This window comes from Canis lupus, chromosome 12 (assembly GCF_003254725.2).
Source record: "Canis lupus dingo isolate Sandy chromosome 12, ASM325472v2, whole genome shotgun sequence".
In the NCBI taxonomy this organism is placed as follows: Eukaryota; Metazoa; Chordata; class Mammalia; order Carnivora; family Canidae; genus Canis; species Canis lupus.
Window position 1 is genome coordinate 4159941 of NC_064254.1, and position 12322 is coordinate 4172262.

At 42.6% G+C, this 12322-nt stretch overlaps 1 protein-coding gene across 5 annotated transcripts in view; it reads left to right on the forward strand.

The window, feature by feature from the left end:
• Positions 1-12322, forward strand: part of BLTP3A (bridge-like lipid transfer protein family member 3A) — a 64280-nt gene that overhangs the window by 44180 nt on the left and 7778 nt on the right. For all 5 annotated transcript variants that reach the window (XM_025418496.3, XM_035697618.2, XM_049092044.1 and 2 more), the window contains 9 exons: positions 330-500; positions 1138-1277; positions 2083-2224; positions 2469-2662; positions 2870-4326; positions 8928-9124; positions 10599-10753; positions 10839-10989; positions 11845-12107. In XM_025418496.3, the coding sequence (XP_025274281.1) occupies positions 330-500; positions 1138-1277; positions 2083-2224; positions 2469-2662; positions 2870-4326; positions 8928-9124; positions 10599-10753; positions 10839-10989; positions 11845-12107 (2870 nt within the window). The remainder of the gene's footprint in view (positions 1-329; positions 501-1137; positions 1278-2082; positions 2225-2468; positions 2663-2869; positions 4327-8927; positions 9125-10598; positions 10754-10838; positions 10990-11844; positions 12108-12322) is intronic.

Here is a 12322-nt window from a genome sequence, read left to right on the forward strand (position 1 = left end):
GAAAGAAGTAGGAGGAGAGGCAGTGCTTGAGATGTTGCTTTTGATTCCGTGTTCTGCCCCTTACTTCCACTATTTTTAGATCTCTCTAGTAGTCCATGGTCAAAGATGGTGACAGCATGTTTGCTGGCCTTTTTCGGAACCTTAGGGAAAAATCACATATGGAATCCAGAAGAACTTGAATGTTCTCACTAGATTTTTACTTTTCTCAGAGAACTCTGGATTGGAGTGAGGGATCAGATTCTGAAGTAGGACTATACCAATGGAAGATAAAAATCAGAATGTTGGATTATGATCTTGAACTAAAATCTTATTGCTTTATTGTTGTATAGGTGACAGCTGCAAACATTGGGTACGGCACTGTGAGGCCATGGAGACCCGAGGCCAGTGGGCCCAGAAGCTGGTGATGGAGTTTCAGAGTAAAATGGAGAAGTGGCATGAGGAGATGGGTTTCAAACCACCTTGGCATCTGGGAGTAGAGTCTCCCTTCCAGAAGAAAGCAGGTAGGTTATAAGGAACTGGAAGACTCCCATAGCTTAGCCTTTTGCTATTTACTTTTGACTCTCCAGTGAAGATAAAGCCCTGGACTAACTAATTATCCCAACCTCATCCCATGGAGAGTTGTCAGTGACTTCTTTTCTTTTTCTTTTATTTTTTTTAAAAAGATTTTATTTATTTATTCATGAGAGATACAGAGAGAGGCAGAGACATAGCCAGAGGGAGAAGCAGGCTCCCTGCAGGGAGCCTGATGAGGGACTCAATCCTGGTTCTCCAGGATCACGCCCTGAGCCTAAGGCAGACACTTAACTGCTGGTTGACATCACAACCTGAGCTGAAAGCAGGCACTCAACCATTGAGCCACCTAGGTGTCCCAGTGACTTTTTTTCTTTACAGAGTCCTAGCTGTCTTTAGAACTAGCCGCAATGTTGAGGAGAGGTTGTCGTCCCCTTTATTCCATAGGCTGTGGCCTTGGTCTTAAGGAGAATACAGTTTTTTAGTTTCTTCCAAAAATTAGATGGTATTAATCAGTCTTTCCTAATTATAGCCTTGATGATCTTAGGATTTTTACTTTCCTTATTCTATTAATAATGAGAGTTGAATGTATCTGATTCTCTTTCCTACCTTCTTATTTTTATTTAGATTCTCTCTCCAGTCCTCGAAAGAACCCCCTTGAGAGAAGCCCCTCTCAGGGCCGACAGGCTCCCTTTTGGCCTCCAGCCTGGAATCGTTTACGCTCTAGTTGCATGGTAATACGAGTGGATGACTTGGACATCCACCAGGTGAGAAGCCCAATGCAGGGAGACATGGTTGGAAAGGGGTGGAGCAGTTCACTTGGAAGGCAACAGGTGTGAACAAGATTGTGGAATTTGAGGACTGCTTACTTGACTTCTGAATGGGTTGATAACACTGGTCTGTTTCTTTCTGAGCATGGCTGCTGAGATCAGGACCTGCAATTCCCCTAGTTTCCTCTGATACCCTACTATAACCGTTCCCCTGAGAAAAATGCACTTTTTTTTTTAAGATTTTCTTTATTCGGGCAACCCTGGTGGCTCAGTGGTTTAGTGCCGCCTGCAGCCCAGGGCGTGATCCTGGAGACCCTGGATGGAGTCTGCATCGGGCTCCCTGCATGGAGCCTGCTTCTCCCTCTGCCTGTGTCTTTGCCTCTCTCTCTCTGTGTCTCTGTGAATAAATAAATGCAATCTTAAAAAAAAAAAAAGATTTTATTTATTCATGAGATAGATAAGAGAGAAAGAGAGAGAGAGAGGCAGAGACACAGTCAGAGGGAGAAGCAGGCTCCATGCAGGGAGCCCGATGTGGGACTTGATCCTGGAACTCCAGGATCACGCCCTTATCTGAACGCAGGCGCTGAACCGTTGAGCCACCCAGGGATCCCTGAGAAAATAAACTTGCAGAAGATGTGAGGCAGGTGTGAGAATGCCTGCAGTAAGTGTGCAAAGCACTCTGTTTCCTGTGAGAGACTTTGCAAGGATTGTAGTGGCTTTTATATGACCTCAGAGGAAATTGAGGAAATTCTATTATAGATGCTGTACGGGTACTAACAGCAACTTGTGTGTGGTTGTGTAGGTTTCTTCAGCTGGACAGCCAAGTAAGAAGCCATCTACACTCCTCTCCTGCAGTCGGAAGCTTCACAACCTACCCACTAAGGTCTCTGCCATTCATATTGAATTCACAGAGTATTACTTCCCCGATAATCAGGAGCTTCCAGGTAAAGCATCTCATCTGGTCACTTCTTACTTTGCAGCCAGCCTTGGGGCCATGGCTTGTATTCTCATTTGTTGCTAGGAATTTTAGGTGTTTGAGTTAGTTTAGCACACTTTTGTTAAAAATTCTCCCTTTATAAACATGTATCTTTGCTTTCTTCATAATAAGATGAATATCAGCTGGTAAGTAGGAATTGACTTGCTACTCTATATATGATGATTCTTTTTTTTTTTTTTCCTGCTTTCTAGTTCCCTGTCCCAATCTCTACATTCAGTTAAATGGTCTGACATTTACTATGGATCCTGTCAGCTTGCTCTGGGGAAACCTCTTCTGCCTGGATTTATATCGCAGTTTAGAGCAGTTCAAAGCTATCTACAAGCTGGAAGATTCAAGCCAGAAAGATGAACACTTGGATATCCGACTGGATGCCTTCTGGTTGAAGGTAGGGGAGAGTGGGATTTTTGTTCCTTGTTGGCAGCCCTAGCTGCATTTCTTCCATGGCTATAATCCTGGGTTCTACTCACCCCTTTGATAGAAATAAGAAAAACTATAACAGCTCAAATGGTTGGTCTTTTACATGTGTATTAAAAACAGGTTGTGGAGCTACTCAGATATCCATTCTGAATTGGGTTTCATTTTCTTTCTGAAGGTTAGCTTCCCGCTGGAGAAGAGAGAGCAGGCTGGGTTGCATCGTCCTCAGGCCCTCGTCTTTTCTGCGTCGGGCATGACTGCCACCAATACACGTCATGCCCCACATTGTAGTTGTCCAGACCTCCAAAGTCTCTTCCGAGGTTTTGCGGCTGCTGAGTTCTTTCATTCCAATTATGTTCACTTTCCCAAGGTTCCAGGTGGCTTTAGCCTTCTGCACATGCTTTTTTTACATCATGCTTTCCAGATGGATTCCCGACTCCCTCAACCCAGTACCCTCCCTCCCCAGAGGCTTAAGGCTTCCCAGGATCTGTGGTCCATCCACTTCACCCAGATCTCATTGGACTTTGAGGGAACAGAGAACTTCAAAGGTCATACTTTGAATTTCGTGGCCCCCTTCCCCTTGTCCATTTGGGCCTGCCTACCCCTCCGCTGGCAGCAAGCTCAGGCACGGAAGCTCCTTTTGGCCACAGAAGGGAGGTTGAAACCATCAGCTAGCTTTGGCAGTCCTGTCCATTCTGAGGCCCTTGCCTCTGATGCCGTGCCCCATCAGCGGTCAAAGACTGAGCATGATTTGAAAAGCCTATCAGGCCTCACAGAAGTCATGGATGTTTTGAAAGAAGACAGCCGTGGTGTGGACAACAAAGGGCCTCTGACTGAACTTGAGGATGCAGCAGATGTCCACATGCTTGTACACTCCCCTGCACATGTTCGTGTGAGGCTTGACCATTACCAGTACTTGGCTCTACTCCGCCTGAAGGAGGTGCTACAAGGTCTTCAAGAACAGCTGACTAAGGATACAGAGGCTATGACTGGCTCCCCACTGCAGGACCAGACAGCTTGCATTGGGGTCCTCTTCCCCAGTGCTGAGGTGGCTCTGCTCATGCATCCTGCCCCTGGGGCTGTTGAAGCTGACTCTGCAGGTTCAGATACCACCAGCCTCATTGATTCAGAGCTGTCTCCTTCAGAGGATAGGGAGCTGAAATCTGATGCCTCCTCAGACCAGGGCCTAGCAAGCCCTGAGAAGGTTCTGGAGGATAGTGGCATTGAAAATTTAGATGCATCCCATGACAGGTCAGTGCCTCTTCATAGCAATGAAATACTACAGGATTCAGATTCTCTTGCACAGCAGGAGGCAGGGAAGGGCCATGAAGCAGTCGATTCCTTACAGGCGAAGAGACTGAGCAGAACCCAGACATCCACCTCACCAGCTGTGGTGAAGCCTCCATGTGGTAGGGATACCGCTGTGAATGGACAGGCAGAGCTCAAGCCCTTGAAGAACATTGAGGGAGAATTGTCAAGTGCTATTCACATGACCAAGGATGCCACAAAGGAGGCCATACATGCCACTATGGACCTTACCAAGGAAGCTGTATCCATGACTAAGGATGCCTTCAGTCTGGGCAGAGACCGAATGACCTCCACCATGCACAAGATGCTGTCACTGCCCCCAGCCAAGTGAGTGGCTCTCTGCCTCCTTCATTCATCCTGTCTCTTCCTCCTAGCTCTGGTCTTTGGGCTTAAGGCCTTCTGCTGCGTGTGCTGTTAGATTGGGAAGTGCCATGTAGTCCAGGAGAATGCATAGAATGGCCTCTTTAATGTGCGAAGCCTTTAGTTTTCAGTGCTGCCTGCAGGGCAGTGGAAGAATTTTCAGGCTACTTAGAAGATATAGGTATACCAACTGGAGAGACTTATTTTCAGGACTACATCTAATTCTGTGATAGGTGAAGAACCAGAAATTGGATTTGCACATGCCTCCATGTAGCTTAGCCGATTCTTTTTTTTTTTTTTTTTTTTAGCTTAGCCTATTCTTGGGCAGTTTTCAAGTCAACATTTATTGCTTCATAGGATCTTCCCTTCTCTTTCACTGATTCGCTCTTATAGATACAGCTATGCTCTGTGAGAATAATAATAATAATAATACCTGGCATCTGCATGATATTTTATTCTTTTTAGTGGCCTTTCACATAACATTTTGTTTGATCATCACAGCAGCCCTATGAGATAGTGATAAAAATTCGTATCCTCAGTTTATAACTGAGGGAACTGAAGTTTCAAAAAGGATGAGCCCATGGATGTTGTATCTTATAAATAGAGAAGCTGGGGCTTTGGATTTGCTCTTTCTGGTACACCTTATCAATGTCTGCCAGAGTAATAGAGAAGGAAGAATTTCATCTGTTCATTCAACAAAAAATTTTGGAGCCCCTACTTTGTGCCCAGCTCTGTGTCAGACACTGAAGAAACAGTAGGGAGTAAGCAGAAAAATACAGAAATGCATAGTTAGAAGAGTGGAAAAGGTATGGATTTTTCCATTGGTGCCTTGTGGTTTTAGGAATGATAATGAAGATTATGGGAAATCTTTGTTGGGACTCTTTGTGCTTTGGGGACCATGGTTTGAAGAACAGTGGCTTTGGAGCTTTGTCTAAGTGAATTGTGGGTCTAAGTGGGTGTCTGAGCAATGTCAGTGCTAGTACTTGCTAGGTGCAGAAAGCCTAGAAGGAAGGAGAAGGGAAAACTTTCAGGGATAAATGATATAGTAATATGAGGCAACACTTACAGAGTGTTACAGTGTGTGTAAGCACAGTCCTGAGTGCTTACAATGTTAATCCATTGAATTCTTGTAACAACCCTGTAGGGCAGGTACTAATATCAGTCCTCATTTTACGGACGAAGAAATTGAGCTCAAAGAGGTAAGAAACTTGCTTAGGGTCACATAACTCTTGAGTGGCGGGGCAAGGATTGAAAGCCTTGAGTCCCAGACACCAAATGTGCTACTTTTTCCAAATGGAGAAGCATAAGGGAGGTGGGAAAAGAGGAGAGAGAGGTGATAAAGGGAAGAGAAAGGTGTGTGACGCAAGCCCTTTTTTTCACTCACAACCTTGACATGCTGACTGCCCAGCCCACGGTCTCTTCGCAGTCCTCCCTGTCCTCGGCTTCTCTGTGGTGTTTGTACTTGCAGTTGCTCTGAACGCTTACAGGTCTCAACCTGTGTGGCCGCTCATGCTTCTGGGCAGGAGGAGTCTTTCCTTCTTCCTTGGCTGCTCTCTTCTGCCTTGAGTTCTATAAACCTAACTGCTCCATTGCACCAGGCTGTCCGTATTCTCATCACTTTTATTACAATCTTTATGTTTTAAATTATAAAAACTAGTTTTGTTCGTTTTGTTGACAATGTAGGAAAAGAATAAAGAAGAAAAGAAAGTCATTCGTGACAATGCAGAGATAGCCACTATTCACATCTGGATCTGTTTTCTTCCAATTTTCATACCTATATTTGGATACCCATTGTGAATGCTTTTATGTGTATACACGTACACTTACACGAATATTATTTTACAATAATACAATTATTTCTCTATCATCTAGAAAATTTCTAGTTTTATTCACTTAATGTTTGTGAATTATTTCCCATTCGTTAGGTATCTGAATACATAATTTTTAATTGCTCTATTATATTCTGGCAAATGGATGTATCCTAATTCATTCATTCATCTCACTATGGGAGAGGGCTTTAGTGTGTTTCCAGTTTTTCTCAGAACCAAAGCTCTATTAAATGCCCTTGTTTTTGTGAACATAACTCTTTTTTAAAAGATTTATTTCTTTGAGAAAGTAAGACTGAGACAGAGAGCACGAGAGGGGCTAGGAGCAGAGGGAGAGGGAGAAGCAGACTCCCTGCCAAACAAGGAGCCTGACACAGGGCTCAGTCTTAGGACTCCAGGATCATGACCTGTGCCAATGCAGATGCTTAACTGACTGAGCCACCCAGGCGCCCCAATGTGCACATTAGTCTTTATGCATATCTAAATCTTTAAAATAAAAACCTAGAAGTGGGTTATTATTGGGTCAAACGCTGCAAACATTTTTAAGGTTCTTGATGTATTTGCCAAACTTCAGGAAGGTTTATATCAGTGCATTTTTCCATACCTTCTCTCAAGGTTATTTTATTCATCTCTTCCTCTACTGTAAAGTCTGTATTTTCGGTTCTGACTTTTCTCCCCTCTCCTGCTCTTCGTTAAAAACCATCTACTGCATGTGGTTCCCCATGGATTTCCTAGGGATATGGCGAACCTCACATACATAAAACTAAATTCCCTATCCCTCCCAGACCAGTTCTTTCTTTTTTCAGTAATATCATTCTCCTGCCTGTTCCAGTCATTTGTCAGACTCTGACTGTAATTTCTAGAACAGGGGTTCTCAAACTGAAGCATGTTGCAGAATCACCTGGAGCGCTTGTTCAGACGGCTGAGCCCCACCTCAGAGTTCCTCATCTAGTAGGTCTGAGATGGGGCCTGAGAATATATATTTCTCTAAGCCCCTTTTTTCTCCCTGTTGATGCTGATGCTCCTACCTGTGTGACACTTTGAGAATACTACTTTATGGAGTCTTGTATCCATTTCTGCTGTCTGTTCCTACATGTGGACTATTTCAGTAAACTATTTTTTTTTTAAAGATTTTCTTTATTCATGAGAGGCACAGAGAGAGAGAGAGAGAGAGAGAGAGGGGCAGAGACACAGGCAGAGGGAGAAGCAGGCTCCATGCAAGGAGCCCGATGTGGGACTCAAACCCAGGAATCCGGGATCACATCCTGAGCCAAAGGCAGGCCCTCAACCACTGAGCCACTCAGGCGTCCCTATTTCAGTAAACTATTAACTGATTTCCTCATTGGAGCTCTTTTCCTCATTAGCTTGTGTGAAAGAGCCAGGTCAACCTTCTTAAAACACAGGTCTGATTTGTTATTTCATCATTCTAAAACTTTCAGGCTTTTTCCTTACACCCTCTAGTTTTAGTTTGAACCTACTTCTGTGACATAATCAATTATGCCACACAATTATGCCAAAAATTCTATATATAGATATAGATACCACTTTTTGGCTTTGTTTTTAAAGTAGGCTGCATGCTAGGGCTTGAACTCATGATCCTGAGATCAAGACCTAAACTGGATCAAGAGTTGGATGCTTAACTGACTGAGCCACCTAGGTGCCCCCACTTTATGGTTTTTTAATTGATTATTTTTTAGAATAGTTTTAGGTTCATAGCAATATTGAACAGAAGGTACAGAGATTTCCCATATACCCTCTCTACTTTATAGTTTTAAAAGCACTTTCATATATAACCTTTTATCCACGTTTTTCTGTAATCTGGCTGCAATCCGTGTGGTGAAAGTGGCAGGAAAAAACACTTAGCAGGAAGTTAGGAGACTTGGATTTTTCTTAATTCTCGTCTTTAACTATGACCTTGAGTCAGTTTCTTCATCTATAATATGGGAAGGTAAGAACAAAAGATCTTTAAAGATTTCTTTTCAGTGTGTTGTGCCTTTCTAACTTTATCTTCCATTGCTCTCCCCAACAAAACCTAAGCTCTAGCTGTCTCCAAAGGTACTTTTTGTTGTCTAGCTCCATGTCCTTGCTCATGCTGTTTCTTCCCAATAAAATGCCACTTCCCTGTCTCTTTCACAGTCCTTCAAGGGCCCGCTCAAATGCCATCTCCTTCCATAAAGCCATTACTGATATCCTTCTTGTCATCCTTTCCCCTCTTTGATATGGCCTAGCCTTTGGCTGGTACTGCTGTCCCTCTCTTCTGGTGTGTGTGATTTACTCCCATACAGTGATAGTTGTATTTAAATTTCCTCTCTCCTGATAGACTATACATTCATTGAGGACAGGGGATACCTTATTCATTATTTTATTCACTTCCCACCCCCACCCTGTGCCTAGTATGGTGCCTTATATGCAGAAGAATCTCAGTAAATACTTGTGGAATGGGTGTGGGTGGCTTCAGGTGTCATTCATTTGTGCTGGGGCTGTAAGTAGTTGGTCTCCTCTGTATATGGGATGACCTTGAAAGTTTGGCATTTAATGTTGATATGGCAGAGGCACTTACGCAGTTTGAAATGCCAGATTCAGAAAGGCCAGCCGTTGAAAAATTATATGACCTCCTTATAGCAGATAATAATTGATACCAAAATTTATGTATAAATAACTATTTGGGCTGAAAGTGTTGGGCGTTGCAAGGGACAAAACATATCTTCTAAACCACGTTTGTGGTTTTTGTTTTTTAAACAGGGAGCCCATGGCCAAAATAGATGAGGGGGCAGTAGCACCATTGAGTGGAGGAGCTGCCCGACTCCGATTTTTCTCCATGAAGAGGACAGTATCTCAGCAGTCATTTGATGGCGCTTCATTGGATAACAGTGGTCCTGAAGACCGGATTTCCGTGGACAGTGATGGCAGTGATAGCTTTGTGATGCTCTTGGAGTCTGGTAGGTGGAAGCAACCATGTGGCATTGAAGTCCAGAAAGCGTTCTTTCTGCTCCCTATATACTGGCAGGATACAAAAGGAGCTGAGATTTGATAAAATAGACATTTTCTTAACCAAACCAAAAACCAGAGAAATGTTAGTGGATTTGTGGCTCTGGCTTTATCTACACATCTTCTAGGTTATTGATTAACACTTGACCTTTATCACAGAATGAGACTCAGACCAAAAGAGAGAGTGCTAGTCTTATAGTCATGTAGCTATGGCAGTAGGATTAGTTTGGTGGCTGGTGTCAGTGGTGTGTGTTTGTTGTCTGGTGTTTCTTTGTTTTTTTGCTTAACTATGTATTTTATTGTTGGAAAATAGGAGCTTTTGTCTCTGGTACAATGAGTAACTACTGAGAATTGAATCACTCACTACTGGAAGTTACACTGGTTTTTTTCATCTTTTTGAACTGGAGACTTTTTAAATGGTCCCTTAAGAGTGTCTAAGTGAAAATAAAATAAAAATAAAATGAAAACACTGTTTCTTAAGATGGGTGTTGTGTACCTCTGTTTTGTTTTATTCTGGAATATGGAATAATATGGGAAGTTTCAAATATGCAAAAGAGTAGATGGAATCAAATAATGATGAACCCTCATGTACCCATTATCTAGCTTCAAATATTAAGAACTCATGGCCATTCTTATTTCATATATACTTCTGTTCATTTCTCTTCTTCTCATGTTATTTTGAAGCAAATTCCAAACATACAGTTTTATCCATAAATATTTTTATTATGTATCTCTAGAAAATAGACTTTAAAATATTTGAAAAAAATTTAAATTGTGGTAAATATATATTATTTAAACTTTACAATTTTAACCATTTTTAGCTATAATTCAGTGGCATTACATATCACTGTGCAACCATCATCACTATCCATCTCCAGAACTTTTTTCATCTCGTAAAATTGAAAATATGTACCCATTAAATAATAATTCCTCATTTCCTTCTCCTCCAGCCCCTGGCAACCACCATTCCACTTCGTATTTCAGAATTTGACCATTCCGGGTACTTCATAGAAGTGGAATCATACAGTATTTGTCCTTTTGGAACTGGCTTGTTTCACTTAACATAATGGCCTCAGGGTTCATTCACTTCATAGTATGTGTCAGAATTTTCTTCCTTTAAGGCTAGTACCCTATTATATGTTTATACCATATTTTGTTAATCCATTCATCTGTCTGTGGACTCTGTCTGTGGACTCTGTGGACTCATTTATAGAGTTTTTAAAAATGTGCCCAAATATCACTATCCCATTTTTAAAAATTAGCAATTCTTTAAATTTATCAAATTACCAGTTTTCAAATTCCCAATTGCATCATAAGTGTCATAAGTGTTTTTTTTTTTTTTTCCACAGTTGTCATTGTATTTAGAGATTGAATTTGAACAGAAATTTTTGACTTTCAAACTCATTTGTTGTCTTTCTTATGCAGAGTCTGGTCCAGAATTTCTTCCACCAGGAGCTCTTCCAAATGACTTAGACAATGCTGGAGTTCAAGGGAGCCCTGTTATGGAGAGTTATGGCCAGGGGTCACCAGAGGCCAACAGTTTGGTCTCACCCAGTGGAGAAGGCCTCAGCCCTCACCCGGTCAGCTGCTCTACTCTTCTTTGCAGAGGGAAGGCTGTAGCTAGAAGCTTCCAAGGGGCTCATCTAAAAGAGTATCCTTCTACAGGTCTCCATTCTGGTCCTGAAGGTGAATGAAGTGTCTTTGGGGATTGAGGTACGTGGTGAGGATCTGACTGTAGCCCTGCAGGCAGAAGAACTGACCCTCCAACAGCTGGGAACCGTTGGACTCTGGCAATTCCTGCATGGACAGTGCTCAGGTAAGGATGGTGGCCATTCCAGGAGAACTGGGATTTATCTAGGGCAGCTCTAGCTTCTTGCTCCTGTCACTGTGTCCCAAGGTTAGCTGTCCTTGTGCCAAGCCTATGGTCCTGTCCAGCAGCAGTTAGGAGGAGAAACTCTAGTGATGCCTTCTTCTTGCAGGGAACCTCCCAGAGCTCTTTGCATTCAATGGCTGTTCATCATCTTCATTACCCAGGTGCTCCTTAAGCTTATACAGGAAGCCACTGTCCACTTCTTCATTTGTGTAGCTGCTGACATCAAACTATATCTGATCCGGGAATTTCTGTCATTCATATTCAGTCCTTTTATATTTGTAAATTAGGAGATAACAGGAAAGAGCTGAGCTTTAGCATTTAAAAAATATTTTTTAAAATGTTGGGTAGATACCAAGGAATACTTAAAAAATATATGTAAGGTATGAAATAATAAAAATACAGTGAACCCATGTACACTACCACCTAGTTTAATAAACAGAACCATACTATTAACTTTGAAGTCCCCAGGAGCCCCTCTCTTGAATATTTCTCTACCACTCACCTGTCATAGAGAATCCCTATTCTGAATTTTGTGTTATTTATGGCAGACCTGGGTGGCTCAGTGGGTTAAGTGTCTGTCTTTGGCTCAGGTCATGATCCCAGGGTCCTGGGATCGAGCCCCACATTGGGCTTCCTGCTCAGTGGGGAGCCTGCTTCTCCGTCTCTCTCTGCTGCTTCCCCTGCTTGTGCTTGATGATAATACTTTTGGCATTGGATTGCTATGAATATTAAATATATGTAAAGTGCTTAGAATAGTCCCTGCTAATTAATTTTTTCCTTCTGTCTCTCTCCTCAAAGGTACAAGTTTTCAGGAATCCTCAACTTTGAAGACTAACCACATCAGACCAGCTGTGGGCCTTCGCTTTGAGGTGGGGCCTGGTGCAGCTGTTCATTCCTCACTGGCCACACAGAACGGCTTCCTGCATTTCTTGCTTCAAGGCTGTGACCTTGAGCTGTTCACTTCGGTGCTCAATGGCCTGGGGCCCTTCTTGGAGGATGAGGAGATCCCAGTGGTAGTTCCCATGCAGATTGAGCTCCTGCACTCCAGGATCACCCTAAAGGTGAGAGGAGCTTTTTGGATTTTACCTCAGACTCTGTCAGGCAAAGAATTCTGGCAGTGATAGCTATTCACTTCTTCCCTTGTCATGGTACAACATGGTGACTATCAAGTGAGTAAATGCATATTAGCATTGTTAGTGAAGGTTATAATAATACATAAATGTGTGTTGCATCAAAATGTTCTGGATTTAGGTGAGGAGACCTTGTCTCTAGCCCT